Source organism: Rhinolophus sinicus, chromosome 1, assembly GCF_057876585.1.
Source record: "Rhinolophus sinicus isolate RSI-liver-muscle chromosome 1, RSI-T2T, whole genome shotgun sequence".
NCBI lineage: Eukaryota > Metazoa > Chordata > Mammalia > Chiroptera > Rhinolophidae > Rhinolophus > Rhinolophus sinicus.
The window spans coordinates 14,599,899-14,623,683 of record NC_142501.1 but is presented as its reverse complement, the minus strand read 5'-3'; the positions used below and the strand labels follow the sequence as shown (position 1 = coordinate 14,623,683).

Here is a 23,785-nt window from a genome sequence, read left to right as displayed (position 1 = left end):
TAAAAATGGGGAAGGCGACAAGACAGAAAACTGTAAAAACTAGAGTCCTTTCCTTATAGCTAAAATTTTTAAGGGAGAAAAGAGAATTTTAAAAAATCTTGGAAATACCATTTCCAGTGAAATCTTCTGCTTCTGCCATCCCAAGTGTGACTTTTCTGAGGTGTAAATAGTTTCTGAGAACGAGGTTGAACTTGCATTTCTGAGCAGTATTCCCAGTGCTTTTTTGTTCCAAACTTTTAATATTTTCATAGCTCAAACATTCAAGTGTCTTTCTAAATGAGATGAGTTGGTAGAGAAAACGAAGAGAGACGCAAGAGTAAAAAGATAGAAGATGCCAGCTGCAAAAGGGCATTCACACCCTTAGGGCTAATTCTCTTAAGGTAGAAATGAATGAATTGAGTCCCTGGCTGGTTGCCAAGTCATGTCACCTTTCTGTACCAGTTTCCTCACCTGGAAAGTGTGATTAAAACTGTGAGTTTTCCCTACCCAGAAGGATGATTGTGAGATATAATAAAGTGAGGGATATAAAATATAAAGCAGAATCAAGATGTTACTTAATAATAAGGATAGTCATAGTATTAGTTACTAGCAATTATCCATTATAGTTCATAGTCTAGAATCCTGGCTAATCTTCCAGGATCTGGTCTTACCGCCATTTCGGATCAGTTCACCCCAAATTCCTTGCTGAAGGATGGAGACCTGTCTGCCCTAAGTGAGGTTACCAATGCCTCCTGTCCTTTCTACTTAACTGTTTTCCAAGTAAGTTCAAGGCTCTTGCTGTTCTCCCTGGCTGGTGTTCTCTCCTGCCGGATGCCACATGGCTAAGCCATTTTGTTCACATCTCAGCTAGGATGTCACCTCCTCGGAGAGACTTTCCTGTTCTTATCCCTCCACCTTCATTTCTAACGCATGACTTTGTTTTATTTTCTTCATAGCACTATCACCATAGACAATTACCCTACGTATTCATGGATTTCCTGACGTATTGCCGGTAAGTTCCGTGGGAGCAAGAACTTTGCTTGGCTCATCCCAGCACCCAGAACAGTGTATGTTGAATGACTTCACGATTTACTCCGCGTGAGTCTGGGGAACCGACCTTCTACTATTACAGCCAGCTCCAAAAGGCAGATGGCTTCCTCAGACAGGAAAGTCAGGGGCTGGAGGTGGGGGTTAGAGAAGGTAGGTCATCTACCTGTTTTTTCCCTCCAGATCCTGCCCTCTCCAGAGAAGGTGGAGAGGTAGCCTTTCTCCTAAGCTTTTCTACCGGGTGCAAAGTCTCCAGGGCCAGGGCCACCTCTGATCTGCGGAGAGGTTGGTACTGCGAGGGGTGGTAGTGGATTCTGGTTTAGGTCAGAGGAGCCCAGAGGGCGGGGTGGGCGTGTGGCAAAGGTGCGGGTGAAAGGGGGCACGCGGGGATTGTTCCGAGGGCCGTCTGCGAGCCCGGGTCGGAGGCCGGTCCCAGTCCACCCACTCGCGTGCCCACAGCCGCATTATTCCCTATAAGGATCTGAACCGTCCCGGGTGACCCCGCCCCGTCGCCCCGTGCCCCCGGACCCGCCCCCTTTTCGGAGGCCCGATGAGGTAATGCGGCGCCGCGATTGGTCGGAGGGGCGGGCCCCGGGAGCCCGCGAGGGAGTGCCGGGGGGGAGGACCGCGTTATATCACTCGGCCGCCGGGCAGCGGCGCAGAGCGGGTTCTCAGACGGCTTCTCCTGCTCCTACTCCTCCAGCGCCGGCTCCAGCTCCCGCTCCTTGACCCAGAGAGAGCGCCGGCCCGCGGAGTCGTGCGCCAGCGCCGAGGCAGCCTCGCCGCGACCCGTCCCGTCCCGCCGGATACTCGGTGGGCAGCACACCGGAGGCCGAAGTTGCCCTGCACGGCCGGGTGGGCGAGCTCCGGCTGCAGCGGCCCCGCCGGCGGCGCGCACCGCAACTCTGAAGAGGCGAGCGGCAGCTCCTGCAGCGGCAACCGCAATGACTCCGTGGCTCGGGCTCGTCGTGCTCCTGGGCAGCTGGAGCTTGGGGGACTGGGGTGCCGAGGCGTGCACGTGCTCGCCCAGCCACCCCCAGGACTCCTTCTGCAACTCTGACATAGGTAAGCGATCCCGGTGTCCCCGCTGGGGCTCCGCAGTGCCCCCCTCGCGCGCTGCAGCCCGGACTGCGCGGGGTGGCGTGGCGAACTCCCCTCTTTTTTTCTGCCTGGACTTGCGGCGGGGGCTCTGGCGTAGCCAAGAGGGAGATGCCCTGTAGAGAGACCCCGCAATGGCTGAATGAACCCTTTGCAGCCTGTGCTCTCTCCTTTTAGGGAATGAGGTCCCTATGGGTCCTTTTGACATATGGAAAAATTTCCTTTTCACGATGGAGGGAGGAAGGGCTGGGGGAGAATGGTGGGAGAGGGTTCCTAAAACTTGGAATGCCAACTAAACTGCTGGGATGTTGAATAGTTTTCTTTTTCTTTTCTTTAAGTTGGCAGCCATGTGCACAAAAAGTTGCAGGAAAAACTTGAAGTTTTCTGAGTTTGCATACTCCTGCTCCCAAGTTCATTCTTTTCATTGAGACTCAGACCAGCCTAGAGCTTCCCAGGCAAATGCTAACTGAGCTTCTTGAACTGCCAAGTGTGGGTGGATTTGAGGGGAAAAATGAGAAGAAAGCTGTGGGGTTGACCCTCGCCCGGAGGAACTATGTTTGAGAGGCTGATAGCATGCAAGAGGTGGCGTGTGTGTCTGTGTCTGTGTGTGTGTGTGGGGGAGGTCACTTATCACATAACAGTGAGAATTCACAGGAAGGCAATTTTTTTTTCTTGAATGTGTGCGGGGAGGGGGCAAAGGAGCAGTGGAAAATAGATTTGTCACCAAAAGAATAAAGATGCCACAGGTAACATCCTGGTGCCAATTCCAGACTGGACTTGGGCCTTGATGAGAAAGCCTCAGTAAGAAGGAGACCCAGTTTTTATGGAGGGCCTTGAGAGTGTCCTGGGAGACCCTGTTTGGGAGTGCTCGGGACACTTGTTTGGATGGCCAGAGGTGGAGTAGCAGCTGGAAACCATCTCTCCTCTCCTTTCCAGCTCATAAAGCATGCAAGTCCAGTGGCCCCCGCCGTGTGTGTGTGTGTGTGTGTGTGTGTGTGTGTGTGTGTGTGTGCTGGGTTTGGGGTGGGACAGTCTAGCCGCTCTGCCTGTGTCGATTCAGAGGTGAAGAATGGAGCATGTGTATTTTAAGTACAGTCATAAAGGGGAAGGAAATTTTCCACTGAGTCCTGGGTAAGGGCCTCCACAAGTGTGCTGCAGGGAAGGAGGGGGAGGACGCAGGAGCCTGGCAGGGGAGGCAGCTGAAGTTGGGAGGGGTGCTGCTGACGGGCCGGCCTCGCTTAGGAGAAGTCAGGGAGGTGGCTGTGGTGACCAGGTCAGTCCACTTGGCAGAGGCCGGTGTTGGTATGGCTGGGGGTCACCCTTGTTAGAGGTTTCCCAGAGCCTGTGTTGCACACCCTTCCCTCTCTGGGGGATCCTGGCTGGCTCCAGGGTTTGTGGATTGCCTGGAAGGATTCTTCGGGGTTGCCTGAGGCCTGGAAGGTTTTCTCCCTTCTCCTGACTGCTTCCACCCAAGTTCCACTTAGCCTGTTTCTTCTCAGCCCATAGGTGACCTTCCCACCTGAGGAGTGTTGGGAGCTGCTGCTGCTGGTGGGTTGGGTCTTGCTCAGTGAGGAGCATACGTTGGGGCCAGGAGGCTGACAGGCGGAGTCAGGGTGTCCTCTTCTGCGTGACAATGGCTCGGTGTTCCAATGACAGTGTTCCATTAGACTTTTGGGTATGTGGGCAGAGGGAGTCCCTCGCCCTTGGCTTTGGGTTGCCACCCTGCAAGTGGACCAGGGAACAGTGGGTGAACAGAAACAAGGAAACCCCGCTTCTAAAGGGGACACTGCCTGATTCTGTTTCCTGCTGGCGATCTGGGCTGATGCAGAAAGTTTCTTGTAATTTCTCTGGATTTATTCAAGAAATATCACTCACACACACCCCACCCCCATAAACTGACCAGAGAAAAGCTAAGTTGCCAGGAACTACAGAAAAACCAGAACATTGCGGTTGCAAAATTAATACAGGAATAAAAAATCTTTGATACGCTGGCCCCGATCCTAAACTGTTCTGCCTGGGCTCGGTGTGGTGACTGCACTAGTGGGGCGATGAGATAATGCTTTTAAAAATGGGAGGTGTGGATGTGGGCTGCTTGCTTGTTGACCTCTGCTGCCTTACAGTACCCGCTGGCGTCCAGCAGGGGGCTCCCAGTTTTCCTAGTCGTAGCCTTTCTAGTTTCCAGTCCTGGTTGCAGACCCTGCCAGTTCTCTCTCTGAAGGAAGTTGATAGCAGCTCCCCAATTCCCCTTGACCCCTATGACCCCACCAATCAATGCTGTAGCCCATTAAATATTCTCAAGCCAGCCTACCAGCTTCCTCTTCCAGAACCTCCCTGACTATTTTTCCTCCTTGTGGCCAGGTGCCATGTTGCTGGGTAAAGGGCATGACATGCTTGGCTTGGCTCTTTCTAAGGAAACCCCCCCATGGCCTTCCCTCTCCTTTCTCCTCATCCACAGGTGTCTCTTTTTGCCCTTCTCCCCTAAAGCCCTGGGGATTGGCACTGTCTTCTGGGTGAGGAGGAGTTAAAAGGTGTTTCTATGGCAACTCCAGGCCCTGCACCCTGGTGAAGTGTTTAGGAGAAGAATAAACTACATGCTGGCTTATAAAACATACTGTGGGGGAACAGAAAGGACTTGGCAGCAGCCACCTATCTGTGGCCCCCTCTCCACCAGTCATGCCCTTGAAACTCCTGACAAAACCTTGACTCTGGAGGAGGAAAGGGAGGGGGTGGGAATGAAGAAGGCAGCCTTGGCCGGGTAGATCCTGCTCCAGCAGCTCTGTCCAGCTCAGGAAGGGACAGGCAGTGCCAAGAGCCTTCTGAAAATTGGGATGTGTGTGTGTGCACACGTGTGCGTGCGCGTGTGTGTGTGTATAAGGGGGAGTATTTCTGCAGTAGGGGGTGCAGCCAAGAGAATTTTGCTTCAGAAGAACCAAGCCCTTCTCTGTGGACATTCCCCCCCGCCCCCGCCCCAGCATAGACTAACAGGGCTTTGAGATGGAGTGTTAGGGGACTGCCCCCTGAGCGTGCTGGGAATTTGAGAGTGAGGCTCAGCTTGGGGGCCCGCTGCCAGTCTTGGAGGATGGTCCCTGGATATCTCTGAGTTGTTTTGACAGGGACCAGTGCCAGCAGATTCTTTCGGTATCAGATCTGAAGTTGTGGTTTTATAATAGCAAAGAAGCCATTTTCAAAGAAGCCAGATTCATTCCCTCTCGCTCATACTCACAATTAGACTCCACACTGGGCTTTGTGACTTAAGGGGGGGAAAAAAGGATCAGACTTCAGAGAGAAGCCAGCCACTTGGGGAGGGTACCCAGGCCTTGCACATCTGGGGAACCTTGGAAAGAGGAGTGAAGGGGTATCTCTTAGACTCTTGCTGGGTACAAGCACTTCACAAATCTAAGGGCTTTCATCCACCCAGCAACCTGAAGAGCAGGTGTTATACCCAGTTTTTCAATGGAAAACTCGGAGGCTAGGAGAAGTTGTGCTTGGCTAAGGTCACCCAGCTGCTAAACGGGAAGGCTAAATTCATTGTTAGTTGTTCCATTCTTCAAAAGCTTTTCAACTTTCATTTACTCTTGACATTCTAAGTCACACAACTCCTCCGAGGACCAAGATGGAATGGACTTAACATGTGACGAATGCTTTCCTTATTGATTTGGGAAGTTTTTATTAATAATATGAAGCCAGCCAACTGGCCAGAAGTTTTCATCAAACATCATCATATGGGAGGGAGAAACTATTATTATTATTATACTAGCGTATAAATAGAGAAAAATAGAAGGAAAATCTCTGATGTTCTTTGGCTATTAGAACTGGAAGAGACCCTCAAAACCACCAAGTCAAAAAGTGACTCAGTTTGTCTCCCTGAGGCCCAGGAGGAAGTAGAGATTTTAGAGACAAGACTTCTCAGGCTTCAAGACTCTTCCCCTTCTAGGTGGCGAGGAGCTGGGGCTGCCCAGGGTGAGGTGATGGCCAGTGTGGTGGGTGGAAAACCAGAGAGAGAGAGACTGAGTTCTGGCTGGCTGGAGAAGGTGCCCCTCCCACCGTTCTGGGTCCCTTTCACAATCTCTGGATAGATAAGGCTAGAAAAGTGGCCACTTCTGTCCCTGGGTGGAGGGACTTTTGTTTGTTTTGCGGGAACAGCAGGAACCATTCAGGTCCATTGCTGACCAGCACATTCCAGCAGGTTCACACTGATGAAAAACAAAAAACAACAACACAATTCTCCATTGCGTTTGGCGTTGACCACTCTAGCCGGTGTGGACTTGGAAGCCCCTTCTTGTCACCTTTGTCATAGTCATCTTCTGGGTGGCCTGGAGAAGCAGTGTGGGGTGGTGGAAAGGCCGTGGGGCCGGCAGAGCTGGGCTGAAAGCCCTCCTGTGGGGCGGCTTGGCTGTGTGCGCTCAGGCACATTATGGGCGTCTCTAACTTTAGTTTCCTTATTTATAAAAGGGGAATAATAATTTGTATCACCTCAGCCTTTTAATTTTTATCTACATTGTAAAGTTACAAGCATTATGTGAATACAGTCTATGTTCATATGTATATGTATATGTGTGTATATCTATGTCCGTCTGTCCATCATCTATCTATCAACCATCTCTCTATTATGTATCTATCTATCCATCTACTATCGATCTATCTATCCATCATCAGATAAAGGTGAGGCCCTTTTTGGTCACATCCTCTAATTCTAGCTCCCTCTCCAGACCCTTTCCTCCCTGTGCATTTTCATACATAGGTACCCATAGAAAATTTATAGTTGCTTTTTCCCTTAAAAACACGAGTGGTAGAACACTATATATAGTGGAATACCACATATAGCATTCTGCTTTTTTTTTTTTTTTATGAGGTTGTTCTCAGTTAATATACATATGGAGCTACTTCTTCCTTTTTAGGTATAATATTCCATAAGGTTATAATTTTAAAAAATGCATTTGGAGTGATTACTCTGTGCCAGGCACCATTCTAAATAATTAATATGCGTTAACCCGTTTAATTCTCTCAACAGTCCTAGAGGGCAGGTGTGCTACTGTCATCTCCACTTACAGATGAGGAAATTGAGGCTGAGAAAATTAGGTAAATTGCTCAAGGTTAGAGCAGAGCCTGTATTTAAATCCTATGTAGCCTGGCTCAAAAATATAATCAACTACTATACTATATATTACATTATGTTATATAATATGTCATATTATATTATATAGATGACTATATACTGTTATATTGTTATAATGATATAATATCCTTATAGGTGCTGATATATACTTATTGAGCCATTCACCTATTGATAGATATCTAGGTTTCTAACAGCTTTTCATGCTTACAGTTATTGTACATTCCTCTTGTTCATGGGTCCACATATTGCTCTATGGCAAATACACAGTTGGAATTACTGGACATAAAGTATGAGCCTTTTACATTCTCATGGTTCCTGGTAATTTGCCCCCCAGAGTGGCGGTGCTAACAGCTCTTTCCAGATATGCAGCCAGAAGGGTTGCAGGAATTCTTACAGCCCTATGGGATATTTCCGTGCTTCTCTCAAAGGGGAAAACAATGTATAGCTTCTCTTGACTGTCTAGGACTTCTGCTATTTTCTTTGAAAGTGAGCAAAATTAGGGCCACTTGGACTAAGCTGATGGAAGCATTTGTATAGGGACAGAGGGGCTTAAGTGCCAGGAAAGCCATGGTCCTTGACTTGGTGCCGTTGGAGTAATTCAGTTGAAGATGGTTTAATTGTTTTGCTTTCACAGTAAGCAGTGGGGCTTTCATTACATGAAATGGCTTGACTTTGGGTTTCACCTAAACCCAGGGCTAAGCACATGTGGCTGTATTTTGAAGACACGTGCGCAGGGTTTATTTGCTGACTCAGAGATGGCCCCTAGTTGACAGGCCCTGGCCAGGCTCATGGTGGCAAAAAGCGGACTCATCCCTTCGTCCCCCTACCCCTCTGTCCTTACATTTGGATGGTGTCTGGATGAGAGTGGTGGGATGACCATGGAGATGGAGATGGATTTTGGAGAGGGAGGCGGGGGGGGGGGTCCCAGCCAAGAAAGAAGCTGGGGCTCCTCAGTCATTATGGCAACTGGGAAGGCTGGTTTAAGAGAGAATTTTGCTACCCTGATTAAAACCCTTCAGTGGCCTCTTGGGATAACTGGTCATCAGACGGCTCTTCAGGGCCAGTCTTGCAACGTCTACCTCTTCACAATCCGCTCATCACTGGCCTTCCAGCTCCAGCTGCTCCTATTCTCCCTCTGGGTCTTGGCCCAACACCCCTCATTAACGTCTCATTCTTCAGGTCTCATTTGGTCCCATTTTCCTGGCATGGGTGCCAGGGAATAATTACACCTTGACCAAATTTTATGTTTTAAAACACCATCTTTAGCAAACAAACAAATTCTGCAAAGCTTCATGGGAAATTCACAGAGGGGGTCATTTTGGGGCTGGGCGAAACCTAGAGGCTGTGTGCTACCCAAAGGGATGCCTGCATCTAAGCCCTCTGAGAGGGGAGGCACCTGCTACGCTGTCTGCATTACTTAATAAGTCCATCCAGTCCCATCTTCCGGACATAATACTCCAACACCCTCCCAGAGAAGCAAACGTGGAGATTTCTAAATGCCACCCCAGCAGGGCATCGCCAGAGACAATCGCTACCTTTCATTAAGGTACACATACGATGCGCCAGACACTGTACCAAGCTCCTTACTTGCCTGTCAGGCACCCCAGGGGCTGGAGAGGTGAACTCGCTAGTCCAAGGTCACACAGCTAAGAAACAGAGGCGCTGGAACCTACACTTGCTAGTCGAGCTCCAAAACCTGTATTCTGAATCAGTCTCTCTTATAGACCAAGAGCTAGGACTTTTTGGACTTAGGAAGATGCACCCCTTCTGCACCTTTGCTCGCGTTGGTTTTCTGACTCTCCATTGGTGGGGTTCCGCTCTGTATACTCCACTTTGATTTTCTCCCCTAGCCAGCCTCTCCCGCCCGGCCTCTCCTACTGCCCCCCAATTACTACAGTACGGTAGGAACAAAACAAAGCCTCGAACCCTATTTCTAATTCCTAACCCGGTGCTCTTTCCACTGAATCAGCGGTTCCCAGCCTTTTCAACACCAAGAACCACTTTCACAAATTTTCCTTTAATGAATTCCATGTTTCAAAAACTTATCCACCACAGCTTCATGTGTTGACTATTATTTTTCCATTAAAAAAAAACCCAATTAAACTATATCTATCACTGCTGATACTAGCTAGTCATTATTTTGACATAAGCAGCTAATACACCAATTAGTTGCAGCCCAAAGCAAAGAAATCCGGTGTTTTCTTAAGCCTGGGAAGCAGTCTCTTGGGTTATTGGATGATTGTAGTGTATGGTTTGGGTTGGCTTATTGAAATGCTGAAAATAGCTCATGGACCCTTTAGTAGATCACTGTTCTTCTCCACTCTGAGAATGGTTCTTTCGTGTCACACCAGTTTACCATCTCTCCTCCTCGTGGGGAGGAGTAAATGTCCACACATTTACTACCCTGGCCATTTTTTTCTATATACCCACAGTGCTGAGAGTGGGGCTGGCAGGTAAGCCGGTTGCTGATGGGTCCCGGTTGAGTTGTATACCTTTTCAGAGGGGGTGACATGGGTTCAGGTATTTATTTTCCTGTATTAATCTCTGATAGGCTGGAGCAGAAGAGTATTGATTCTAGCTAAAGGGACTCCCTAAATAGTGTTTGACAGGAGGTCACAAGGAGTGTGTCCCAGCCATAGTGGAACTAAGAGGACTTTTTGCTTGGTTGCTAAAACATTAGTGTCTGGAGGCAGGGAGGGGGCCCACTGAACCTTTCCTGGTCCGTGTATGAGCCATCTGTGAGGCTGGGATGGTTTAGCTGCCACAGAAGGGACGAGACGGTCCATGCTGATTTATGCTCACGTAAACCTTATCACCTAATGGTGGCATGCTCTGCGCAGAAAGTAGCGACTTAAAGTATTCCCAGGCCTGTGGCCACCTGGCTTTTTGTGGGGGTGGGGAAGGGAAGGAAAGCTGTAAGATTTGGCTTCAGAAAGCCCAAGGTAAAGTTCAGCTGGTGGAAAAACAGAGCCCTCGGAAGATGGGGGTGCGGAGTGGGGAAGAGGGGAAATCCTGAGCAGACCATTCCGGAACTAGAGACCTTAAATATTGCAGGGCAATTATCCCCTCCCCCTCCACCCATCTTTGATCCCTCTTGGAACGAGGGTGCCAGGCATCTGATAGCCCAGCCCTGTTGCCTGCAGAGGACTGTTTCATTCAGAAATCTCAAGGCTCCTGCAATGCCCAGATTAGGGCATGGGGAAGGGGAACCTTGCAACCTGGGTTGGACTTCATGAAGAAGTGGCTTTGTTACTTGAGGGATTACTGGTTTTTGGCTAACGTGCTTGCAGCTCATGAATTAGGCGGGTTCTCCTTTTAACCTAGACTTTATCATCATTAACAGACTCACCGCCTTTGGAAACAGTAGCTCTTGTGAGCTCACAAGCTTGGGCCTCAATTTCCTCATCTGCAAAATGGGGAAATAATAGTACGTAACACATTGGGTTGGTGATTGAGTGAAATAACTCATGGCCAGTGTTTAGCACAGAATCTTCCACATCCTAAAAGCTCAATAAATGTGTTGTGATGTGATATGTCAGAGCAGGGATTCTCGCTCTGCCACATCCAATGGGGCTCCTAGGGGCGATGTGACATTTTTCCGGCTCACATACAGAGAGCCGAGTTTAAAAATCATGGCTGTTTGACCACCCTCCCCCAGCCCCCGCCCCGCCCCATGTTGAATGCTTTTCCACTTTGTCACACTGCCTCCCACAGGACAGAGAAATGAACCACAAAATTTCCTACTCTGTATTTTCATGACATTCACAGTTTAGAGTCTTAAGTCCACTTGCTCTTATGCGATAACCACAGCAGCCCAGGGGGGAAAGCAGGACGGTGGGGGACATTGTTCCCATAAACAGATGTAGAGTGTGAGGACTGATGTGGTTCAAGAGCCCGCCACACGGCCGATGCACAGAATTGGGACTGGAAACCACATCTTCTGAGAGCAAGTCCGCCACTCTTTTCAAGGGTCACATGCTTCCCTTCCCTCTCTCCATTGCTCTTGTACATCTGCCTCTATGGGAACAGGGAAAAGATACTGGGGTAGCCAATGAGAAGGCCTGGGAAATGGATCGGTGACACTGAACTTGGACCTTGAGTCCTACCCCTGTCCCCGCCTACCCCCGTATACCATCGACCACAGGGTTGGGAGAAGTGTGGATGGACACGCGTGAGCACCGGCCTGGAGTCAGGACACCTGGGTTCTAGTTCTGGGTCACCACCTGATTCTGGAATCACCTTGGTGAGGTCAACTTCCCTGAATTTCAGGCTCTTATCTGTGAAATAGCAGGATTGGCTCTTTGTGGCACTTTTTTCACATATATTTTACAGTCATCGATATTTTCCTGAGCCTACCATCTGTGAAGTGTTTTGGGCTCTAAGTTCCCTTGGGAGGGGATCTCTAGTCGAGCTGAATAATTAATTGAGCACCAAATACATCCCCAACACCTTTTAGGAGGTAACTTCTTTAGAAATATGGTCTATTAAGATAAGCGACATGATCTTTGGGGCTGTGATAGTGGATGAGGGCTTCGGCTGAACAAAACCACTAATGAGCTGACATACTTCATCGGATGACAGATTTGACCACCAAACTTCCTGTTGGGAGCAGAGCTGATCTGCCAACCAGATAGCAACCTCGCAGACAAGTTGATGGCTAGAATTAAACATCAAGGTCACTTCAGTGTCCGTCGTTGATTGCTGGAGGGCTTGGTAAAAATTCTTGTGAACCCCTTTGACACCATGACTTAAGCTGACGGACGAGCGTTGGGACTGAGACCCAGCATTCAGCAGAACCCAGTCTGCTGACCCACAGGCTACCTAAGCAGCTCCTTGCTCCAGAAAATCTGGCGAATGGCTTGGCTCCAACATCTGGAGCACAAAAGACTATTCATGAAAGACGGGCTCGGACGAAGTCCTGTGATGTAGATGGGTGTGATCTGATGGACCTTGGTGTACACGGATGAGGAGGGGGTTTGGAAGAGTCAGACCAAGCATATGCCCTTTTGGGCAATCACATTCTACTTCCCTTGCCAACAATAGGACAGAGACCCCCTAATGAACCCATGCCTGTCGCTTCCTGATACAAACGTTTACCAGAAGGACGGAGAGATGCAAACAAATCTCCCCTTCCATATTGTTCTCAACGTACATTTCTGAACAAATGGGTACAGTGGGGAAAGGCTGGCCCTGAGGAAAGCAGGTCTAGGTGGGAATTCCGGATCCTTCTTGCATTGATTTTTCTCTTGGCCTGGGTTTCCTTACCTCTCATCTAGGTCACAACCCTAAATGTCTACAGAGGCCAGCCTCAGAAACGGGATGTTTGCATATGAAACATTGAAACATTAGTCACTTCTACCCAGAAATAGGTATGTGGTTCCCTAGTCTCTCGTTTCCCCTCTTTGGAGGGAGAAATGGGCACTGTGAAAAAATTGGTCAGTGCCTAACAAATAAGAAAAAAGAAATTCTTCATTAGAAGACAAACAACAAAACAGTGGGCACATGTGATGACACGTAGTTACTCCTCTCTGGCTTTGGAGTGGGGAAGACAACAGACTGGTGGCAACTGTGCTGAACTGAGACTTCATGTCCCTTCTGAAGGGGACAGCCCGTATCCAGCTCCAAGCTATCAGAATGCGAGGCCTGTAGCCCGAGATTTCCAGTCTCTTAGGAAACGCACGAAATCCAAATTCGTACTGTGAAATCTGATTTTTAAACGTTGGCGCAACGAAAAAGAAACAAACAAAAACCTATCTCGGGGTCAGACTCAGCCTTATGGGTTACCAGTTCTGGGACTTTGAATCCAGATGACCTTGAATTTCCTTTGGCTTATAGATCTCTGAGTGCCTAAGACCAACCGCTTTTTCAGACAAAATGATGTACTTACCCTCTTTCTTCCCAGAGAACACTGCTCACGTGCTTGTCACACTTTCCACAGTTGCTGAGGTGGTTAAGCGCACAGCTCCTGGAGTTAGACTGCCCGGTTCAAACCGTAGCTTCATTCGTTACCAGCTGTATGATCACAGGCAAGTCAGTCCTTCTCAGCCTCACTTTTCTGATCTGTAAAATGGACTGTGCCATAATAGTACTCTTCACTTCAGAGGACTGTGGGCGAATTCACTGAGATAACGGGAGTTGTGGGCTTGGCCCATTGCCCGGCATGCCGTACGGGCTTGATAATGTCTGCCATCGTATTATCAATACTTGGTGCCTCCCCCTAGATGGTCAGTGAGCTGCAGTACAAGGAGTCACGTCTTACTCACCAGCTCACTGCCCGGTGCATAGGAGGCATGCAATAGAAATATCCTGAATGAAAGGACATTCGAGGAAGATAGCCTTTCCAGGCAAGAGTGCACTTGTCTTTGCGAAAGAGAAAGAGAGAGCGAGAGAGAGAGAGAAAGAAGAAAAATCAGTCTTGACATGTTAGGCACTGACCAATCCAATGAGAAAAAGCTGTTCTGAGATGCTAAGCGAGTGTGCTGATTAGTAGCGACTGTCCTGGAAAGTAAAGCCAAAGCCATTGCCGATCCTTTTCTAACAGAGAAGACAAGAGATGGCCTGGGAAACCAGACTGCGGCTGTGACCCTGGGGTGCTGACAGTGTGTGAAAGTCATGGGGCGCTCTGTCAGCTTGATAGATTTTATTTTTTCAGGGCTCCGTTAAGCTGGAGCAGAGTCCTGGAGGCTCTTACAATGTAATGCTCCACCTGGATAGTTAACATCTGAGTTTTATTTTGTTTAAAAAAGTTAATCCCGAATAGTTCAAATTCCTTCTGTATCCCTCAGAGAAGAATTTCTTACCGGGCGACTGATAAGCAGGGAGACAGAAAAGGTAAGGCTAGACCAGCACGGTCCAGGAGAAATAATATTGCAAGATACAGATGAGGGCCGTGGAGGTCATTTAAAATTTTTTCATAGCCACAATTAAAAGAGAGAAAAAAATAGGTCCAAGAACACTCTACTTAATGCCGTATATCCAAGCTATTATCATTTCAATATGTAATCAATTAATACAATTAGTAGCGTTTTTAAATCTTTACGGTTTTGAAATCTGACATGTATTTTACAATCATAGTATATCTCAGGACCGCCGAGCTCCTGGGTCCACATTTCAAGTGTTGAATAGCCACCTGTGGGTCAAGGCCACCACATTGAACGGACAGTGTGAATCGAGATAATATTTGCGAATGCAAGGCATGTTTTTCTTCTCCTGCTAGTTGTTTTATGAGCTGCATGCACGGCGATGTGGGGAAACTGGGGGTGCGTTGGGGATGATCGAGGCTCCAAGGCTACTGACTTTGCTTTGCTGCAAGTGCCTTTCAGGCCACGTGGGCCCCCAGTGCTGTGATGCTGTGGAAGCCACCTGGCTGCTCTCACCTGACAAATGGGGAAACTGAGATCCTGAGAGGTGGGGGTAGATGGGCCTAAGAGATAGAGCTGAAACTAGAATAAAAGTAATACTCGTATTTGATAATACGTCACATTTGTTGAATGATTTTTATATTCCAAGACCTTTTCATGCATGATCTTTTTAAACGCTCCTAACCACCCAATGAGAAGGTGGTCTTATTTCTGTTTTGCAGATGAGGAAATCTGCAGATTCTCTAGAGGAGATTCCTCTAAAGCAGCTAATATTTACTGGCAGATGTTCTAAGAAATATATATATATATGGTCTGTTCTTTATTAAACCTTCATATTAAGAATTATTATTATCATCACCACCGTTCCACTTTACAGATGGGAAAACTGAGGCCGAGAGAGGCTAAGGCATTTCCTAGAATACAGCTACTATGTACGTGGTGGAGCCAGGATTTGAGCCCAGGCCACCGGACTCCAGAATCTGAGCTCTTTATCACAAATTACGCCCAAGGTCACCCAGCCATGCCATGGGTACAGATGGTATTTGAGCGAGTGTGTCTGTTCCCTGGTCCACGGTCTTCCTGCACCATCCCACTCTGTGGCCTCGCTATGCTGCCAAGTAAGGACCAGAACAGGCAGGCTCTGGACTCCAGCACTAGCTGAAGGGTCCAAGCAAAGCAGGCACATGGCCTCTGGCTTGGCTGATTCCCAGGCTGTCTTAGCCTGTGAAGGCCAAATTCCTGGCCCAGGGGAGGAGGGTGGGAAGAACACTTGTCCATTCTGCCTTCCCAGTTGGGCGAGATCTGTGTACCAGGTTGGAAGGTGGTATGCATCTAATTGCAGGGGGCGAGGCTGAGAGGATTAACACTCTTTAAATAGACACCAGAAAACTAAGAATAGCCTTGCTGCTGGGAAATTGATGGGTATTCTGGACCACAGGCCCTCCCACTTAGTAGGTGCTCAATAAATGGGAGTGAACTACAGGAATAAACAAATACTGAAAATGGGTCATTGAGGGAACCTTAGCCAGTAAGACTCTGTGCTCTGTACGATCTCTCTCTCTCTCTCTCTCTTTCTCTCTCACACATACACACACACACACACACACACACACACACACACACTTCAGACTGAGATTATTTGCATGTTCCTGCAGGACAGAGCTCTCTGTTACCTTGACTTCTTTACTTTTGTTGTCTTGGGGCCAATGTCTTTATTTTTGACCAGGAAAACGGCAGGCGGTTCTAACGCCAGGGAAAGACGCTCACTTTGCTTCTGCCTTATTTCTGGCTTGTTGCCCACCAGGCTTGAAAGATGGGAACTAGCGTGGATGTCCTTCCCTTTGTGCTATTACCACAACTTCAGTGTCTGTCCCCCAGGACACTTCCTAGAGTCTAGTCCTTGGGGCCTTAAGATGAGAACCTCCAGATGTGCCATGAAACCTTGATCCATCCTCTACTGCCGAGCTCCTGGGTCCTTCCCGAAGGCTCGCTCCTTGTCTGGTTCAGAACTGAGGTTCCTTCCTAGCAGAAATTCAGCATCACCACCTCCTGAAACTCATCAGGTGAATTTTGCGGATGGCGCAGAGGAGATTTCCGTGCACACACTGTGGGAAGGCCTACAGCCGTGTTTCTCAGGGTGTGATCCTCCAAACACTAGTCACGAGGAACCTTCTTTCAGTCAGCACATTTAGGAGAGCTGTGTACTGTCTTCCCCTCTTGGAGATATACAAAGACCGTGAGCATAGTAAAGGCTCTGAGAAGTCCTGCTGCCTGGTAACCTGTTTAGCTCTGGTTAATACAGTGCTTCGTAAACATGTGTGATCCAGAAACTAATTTTTCCCAAGAAGGACCTATAAACCCCATTGGCAAGCTACTGCCCAGGTGAAGATTCTGAAAACCGCTTGTGCCCTGTGACTGTGGAGAAAGTCAGAAGTGTCACGTGCGCGGCACAGGGAGGAGGCTCACCTGGGGATGCTCAACAAATGACTGCATCCGTGTGAGTGGGCACCTTATAGGGGCCGGAAGGGCAAGGGGCAAGGGAGGAGTGACCTTCAAGGTCCCACCTTGGCCAGAGTTAAGGATCCATCCAATGCCCGTGACTTGTTTTACAATCTTACTTGGCTCAGTTGAGGGCACACATCAGATCTTTAAATCCTAGTATCGTGTTTACACCCTGAGGGGCTTGATGGAGGGAAAGTGTGGCTGGTGGGAAGGTGAGGTAGTTGAGACTTGGGGGTCCAGGGGTAAGTACTGTGGAGAGCAGGTCATGAGCAGCAAGGGGACGTACCTGTGTGCGCGCCCCACGTTCGCAGCCTGAGAACTCCCCTCTCTGTCCTCTACGTCTCTTCCATGGGCGTCTGAATCACTTTGGGGACAGGAGCCTCTTTGAGACTCTGCTTAAAGCTGCACATCTAGATTTCTAGAGGTTCAGAGACCTTCCTGAAGGTCACCTGTAATCATCCCCCCATCCACCCAATGCAGAACGCTTGTCTAGAGAATCACTGAGTTGGTGACGGTGTGTGAAAACAAATGAAAAGAAGGATGACCTAACAATGCGAAATTGTCTGAAAGTTAGGGGTTGCTGGGAATGTCTTAGGGAATGAATTCCTTGGACACTTTGCCTCCGTCCACACAGGATTTCAGCTGGCCACGTGGGATTCCAGCTCCTGTTCAGGCCTCTGTGCACAGGCAAGGGTGGACGCCCCCAGCCTGTACAGTGCATGCAGTATATTCACACTGGTACCTGAAGAGCCTGGCTAGCCAGCGTCCTGGGGGACGGGGTGCAGGTGTAGAGAATGGGGCCAGTGTCCCCAAGGGGGAGGGTCCCAGGCCTGGCTCTGCTCTCTTCGGCTCTGTGATTCTAGGTGAGTCACCTTCTCTTGAGGGCCCTTGCTGTAGTTAATGAGAAGTCTTGGGTCCTAAGCATTGACCATTCTGTCTTGGCTCTCAGGATATTTAAATGAGAGAGAAAAGGAAAGAGAAGGGGGTGGGCGGGTGGAGGTGAAAGGCTGGGTGTTTGCTCACCCCCGCCCCCCACCAGGGCCGGGCTTACTGTCTGTTCCCCAGCTCCCAGACCTTTCACTCCAGTTGGAAAGTGCATGTGACTGTGGCCAACTGAGGAAAAGCCTCAGGATGAAACCGCTTCCCCCGGGGCCTGGGGACAGGGACGTGGCTGGCGAGGAGAGCAGCAGGTAAGGCTCTCAGGCCAGGAGGAATGTGGGCTGGGGAAGAATTCCCTGTCATGGGACGCTGACGCCACAGGCCAGGCAGGCGGTGGATTCCAGGCCAACGGGGTCACTTGGCCCCTGCCACTGCTCCTTGCCCCCTCCTGCCTAATTTCCTATTTCCTGCCACCTTCTCCTCTGACACAGTTATAAATAACCTCAATGGCTGGCCTCTGCGCCTAAGGATAGGTGAGCCAGAGGCAAGTGGAGGGGACCGAAGGTAGCGCTGATCCTGCCACTTGGCCCGGGGGTCACAGGGTTTCAGATTGCTCAAGGGAATGTTGGTTTCTTGTTTTTTCCACTTGGGAGGGAGGCAGTGAAAGAGGAAATAATCTGATTTAATCTTGGGCCGGTGCTGGGTTACCCCCACAAGGAGCTGCTTCTCTGCTGGGGCAGATTCTGGGGCCACGGGGCTGAAGTGGCTTAGAGAGAAGGCATCTCAGGATACGCAGAGGGCTGGGTGCCATGTATGCAGGACCTGTGGCCTCCTTCCCAAGCCCAGTCTGATCCCGTGTTCCAGAAGGCTGTGTCTCAGCTTCTGTCTTCTTACCAACTGCTAGCCATTGGTCATTCATTGAGACCAGCAGGCGTGAGCCTTGCTTGCCCGCCATCATCTCCCAATATGGGTGTCTCCTGCCCAGCTGGGTACATGGTTGTCATGACCGTGTACAGTTCCCAGGAATACATTCGCTAGAGACATATCTAGTCCTTGAACAAGGATTTATTGAGCATCTACTATGTTCCAGGCACCGGGTGAGGTGCTGAGGCCACGAGGATGAATTGGCCATGGCCTTGACCCTCATGGCCATGGGAGCTACTCTCCCATTTCCACAGTTCCAGCTTGGATAATTGAAGGGCTGCAGGAAGCCCACTCAAGGGCCCTCTTTCCCACCACATCTTTTGTTTTCAAAGGTTCAGAAAACAAAAATGGGGGTCCTGGAGCGGCCAGTGTCTCAGCTTCCTTGCAGACCACGCATTGCCTGACTTCCTATTCTGCCCATGGGCCCAAGGGGAGTTTGTGCCACCATGACGGTTTTCTGTGGTGCCTTTCCTACTGCATGGTTTCCTCGGAAACCCATCAACTTGTGTTTTTTCTGGAGCCTGAGAGCAGCGGGACCTTAAAGGGTTTTTTCAGTGTGGTGTGTGGTACAGGCTGCCAACTCCTAGAGGTGATGCCTTTTTCTGATTCACAGCAAGGTGCAGTGTAAGTGTCACTCCTGGCTCAGCAAGGGCAGTGAGTCAGGCCTTTCGCCTGGCCAGGCCCTCTTAGCATTTGGCTCTGTGCCCAAGGCCATTCTCATTCCTTTTGGATGTGACCACAGGTCCTTGCCTAGCATTCCCTTCTTCTCGTGAGTGTGTGTGTGTGTCTGTGTGTGTCTGCTTTGCCTGTGCAGTCATTCTACTGTAGCCTCATGAACCACTTGGGGACCTAGAAAAGCTGAGGCTGGAATTAGGCTCCTGGTTCCTGGATTGAGGAACCAATGGGCATCCAGCTTGTTGGCAATTAAAAAAAAAACCCATTTACTTTTCGGATGAGGGTCAGTCTTTAGAATCAGCCTGAGATTTCTCCTGACTCACGTGTCACTAAAAAATTGTGATTCTGCAACATGTTTGGTTAGGGATGGGCACGGGTCCCAGAGAATTCATGTCCCAGCATCACGAGGACCTGGTTACCTCCAGGCTCCAGGAAGCACCTGGGACCCAGGTGGAGGGGGAGGGCGCTGGAGGGAGTGGTCGTTTGGCGTCTGGGATGTGTTCCGGGGTAGAGGATTGCAGAAGCTTGCTCACACCTATTTGTAAGCCAAGTCTATAGATGTTGGTTTCTGGAAGAAGGAAAGGAGACTTTCTGCTGACCGATTGGACGAGAAGTACTGCAGGAATGATAAGGAGACCGAGCAGGTCTTGCCAGACGTTGCTAATTAGTTCTCTCACTGCCCATTTTATAGATAATAAAAGTTAAGGGGAGACATGTTAATTGGCTTCAAGGTCCCTGAGCCAAGCATGACCCATCTGAGAAATCCAGGTGACTTCATGCTTTTGCACCTCTCAGCCCTCCCTAGAGAATTTCATGTTTCTGAGCATGAAAAATCCTTCTGTAGGGCTGGTTGGAGAGACATGGGAGGGTTGTAGAAAGGATGGAGATAAGAGTCGAATAGATGTGAGGTTAAATCAGCTCTTTCTTCCATCCTGGGGTGTTTGATTGAAATGTTGTAAATTCGAAGCCTCATTTTCGCAACTGCAAATGGGCAAGACCACATTTATACTGCAGGGCTGATGGGAAGATGGGGAGATGTGTGACAGATGCCAAGGGCTCTCAGCTTAGGTTGAACTGAAGCTTAATTTGAAAAACATGTGTTTCACTTTCCAACGAAGATCCACTCTATCCTGCTCATCGCTACAATGGATGAGGGTGATGCTAATAAAAACAGAAGCCGAGAAAGGTGGGTGTGGCTCTTCATGAAGGGCGCGTTTATAAAAATAATAGGGAGACCGAAGAAAGGTGAATGGAGGGAGGATGGTGGGGGTCTGCCTGCTCTGGTCTTAAGGCTGGTTCTGAGATCAAAGAATTAAGAATGTCAGAACAGATGGAAAAACAGAGGCCCAGAGAGGTGAACCACTTTCCCAGGGTCACACAGCTGGGTGGGGAGTGGAAGAGGCAGCTTCCAGTGATGGTATTTTCAGGCCAGGTATTTATCACCACCCCATGTAGCCCCTCCTTACACCCTATGCCCCTCTCAGCAGAGGGACGCTTTGGGGGAGACACAGGGAGCCTCGTATGGCCCCCCTCACTCACCGCCTCATGCTGCCTGCTTACTACTGTGAGAGCAGCTGGAGCCCCTCCCGTCTGCTGTTTCCCCAGCTGCCAGCAACTAGTTTGCTTCGTGAGCAGATGCCTTTAGGGGATTTCCAGATAATGTCCCTGGACTGGTGTGGGGCATCCTGGCACTTGCGTTCCCATCCGCACAGAGTTTGGTCTGTCACCTTCACAGGCTGCTGATGGGAAAAGCACTGGCTATGGCTTCTCTGGAGGACAGTCTGGCGCTGAGAATCAAGGGCCTCATAGCTGTGCGTACCTATAACCGGCAGTCTCATTTCTAGAAATTTAGTCCAAAGAAATAAGCAATGGGGTCCATGGCTGCACTGTTTATAATTTCACACACAAAAGGGATTAATCTAAATGTCTACCATGCATAAGTTGCTCAAATTATGGTGTATTCATAGTGTGCTACCGGACAACCATAAAATAGCTTGAGGTAGTCTCCATATAATGATATGGGGATATTCCCATAATGCACTTTTGAGTAACAGAAGCCCATTTGTTAAAAAAAAAAAAGAAAAAAAGAAGAAGACATGAATATGTGTATAGATGCTTAGAGGAAAGTCCGAATGTCTGTCTACCAAAATATCAGCACTAGTTCTGTCTGCTTTGTCGGATTTGGGGTGATTTTAATTTTGACCAGTATTTTCTGGAAAATGAAATTTCACAATGGTGACACATTATTTTTATAATCAGATAAAAGAACAATGGTGGGAAAGTAAGGACTCAGATCCCCTCGATTAGTGGGTCCAGAGCACCAGCTGTGGAGAGCCAGTAGCAGCCTGCCTCTTTCCTGGGGGCTCACCTTTGACTCCCCAGGAGGACTCCTCCATCCTGTGGTGGGTTCCTGGCAACTTCTATCACCCATCTGTTCTGTTTCTGAGCACCTGAGCTGGATTTCCTGTCTCTGAGGGACCTGCAGTGAGTAGAACCTGCTGGGACTTGCCCCAGGGATGCAGGAGGGGGTGTCCCCATTGGGGGCTGTGTGTGGGTTGGGTTTCCTGTGCTTCTCTTCTAAATAGCTGAACCAGATTTGCACCTGGGGGTTTGCCAAAGAGAGTCTCCTGTGAGAAACCAGGGTGCAGTGGACTCTCCCTGTTCCAGCCCAGAAATAGCTGGGGGTGCAGTGGATTGGCACAGAGCTGGCCAGGCTCGGAAGGGAGTGGTCTGGGACTGGGTGAGCGAACACCAGCGAGAATAGCAATCGGAGGGATGGAGAAGCATCGCCAAAAGAAACCTGGGCTGTGAAGGCTGGCTCCGAACCTGCAGCCGGGTGACCGGCTGAGGTCACAGGAGGCTTGGCGTGCTCTCATGCAGGCCGGGAGGGAGTGAAAGGGGCTAGTCTGCAGTCGTCGGAGACCCTCAGTCATGGGTGCTGCCTGAGGCTGGTCACGCTATTTCAGAGCCCCCATCTCCACACCTATAAAACCAGGTGTCCCTACAATCCCTTGCCACAGGGCACTTGTAGGGGAAGACCTTTGCCACCTGTGGCTGTAAAGGTCATGGAGCGGCGTCTTAGGAGGTCAGCACACAGAAATCCAGAGTCGCGTTCAGCAAGTTGGAGAACGCTTAAATGCCTGTACGACACAGAACCATCTCTCGGGAACTCCATCTGAGCGTTCGCCATTGGGACAGATCACAGTCTCGGGCGAGCAGCCCCAGATGGAGCAGCTGGGTTGTTTGGGGGGAGGGGGAAGGGAGGGCACAACATAAGAATAAGACAATTACATGCTGTGTCTTGAATCCCACAGTCACTACCTGAGACAGAAGATAGCGCAGAAGCTCACTCAGGAATCAGACATTTTGAAAGAGAGAAAGAGAGAGAGAGAGAAATTATGCATACGTTTATGCCAAACAGAATCATTGAGTTCAGACTGGTTAGAGGACATGTATGTGTGGCGCAAATTCCCGGAATACATATAGAAGGAAGTTACTTTCATTAGTTGGATGGTTTATTACTATGACTCTCTTCACAGAAAAAACATTCTGGTGTGTTTCCTCTCCTTTTGATGTCATTCTTTTGCTTCAGGACCAGTGTTTGAGGCAACTGCCTTTGACACTGAGCAAAGAGAGGGGAAGAGAGTTTGCATTCACTCTTAGACCAGAAGGGATGCTCTCTACCCGTGCAGCATACTAAAACTGCCCTTTCCAAGCAAGCAGCTTTTATAAGCAGAAGGGGGCATGCCGAGGCTGGAAGGGACCTTGTTTGGGGAGGTGGCCTCCACCCGTGATTTTACGACATAAAAGATTGGGCTTCTCTTGGCCCTGCCTGTCCTGGGATGGTTACTCAGACCTTGTAAAAACTTTGAACTAGCAGGCTGGGTCCAACAAGGCAGAAAAGGGACGGGACTCAGGCAAATAGGGTTTCTTTCTGGCCTGATCACCAGCTGACCCAGGTGGGGTAGGGACAGGAGCTGTGAATGCTAGGATGGGCGGATGTAGGAGTGAGTTGTAGGACCTGAGAAACTGCGCCTAATGCTTCCTTAGTTGTGCTCACTGCAAGACTTAGCTGTTGGCAGAGCAGCTGGCTCACGAGTGGGAAGGGTGTGTTGACTTGGATTCACTGAATATTAAAATGACAGGTGTAAAAAGTGGCGATAATTTCTAGATCCAGAGGGAAAACCAGGTAGGTATGAGAAGAGGGTGTATGTGTGCACATATATAAGTCTGTGTATATATGTGTGTGTATAAACGTTTACATAAGTATATGTGTACGTGTACACCAATGTAAACACACGAGGGTGTTTATCACAGAGTTGTTTAAAACAATGTCCAAGTTGGTATATATCTGTGCAATTGAAAACAATACAGCTATTCAGGGCGATCAGGCAGAGCTATATGAATTGACTGGAAAAACCCAAGATCACCAACAAGTATGTTCTATATGATTCTATTATGGCAGGGGGGACATATCCACAGGTTTATATGAGCACGGGAGAAAGTCTTGAAGGTAACATGAATATGAAGCATGGTTATCACTGGGTAGTGGGAGAGTTTAGGTTCTTTTAAAAATTTATTGTCCAGTTTTCTTTTTGTTTATCTTTTTTCCCTCCCAACTTTTCTTAAGTAAAGTTGTATTACTTGCATGAAAAAGAAGTAACCCAAGAAAATAAAAAGCATGGAGAAAGCCCCAGAAAAACAT

The 23,785-nt window shown here is 49.0% G+C and overlaps 2 protein-coding genes across 2 annotated transcripts in view; one reads left to right on the top strand and one right to left on the bottom strand.

Annotated features, from left to right (window-relative positions):
* SYN3 (synapsin III) overlaps positions 1-23,785 on the bottom strand; it is a 409,774-nt gene that overhangs the window by 233,569 nt on the left and 152,420 nt on the right. The window lies entirely within an intron of this gene.
* The window catches only part of TIMP3 (TIMP metallopeptidase inhibitor 3), a 57,361-nt gene continuing 35,244 nt past the window's right edge, over positions 1,669-23,785 (top strand). Inside the window, exon 1 of the mRNA XM_019728422.3 lies at positions 1,669-2,091. Within this exon, the coding sequence (XP_019583981.1) occupies positions 1,971-2,091 (121 nt within the window). The 5' untranslated portion in view covers positions 1,669-1,970. The remainder of the gene's footprint in view (positions 2,092-23,785) is intronic.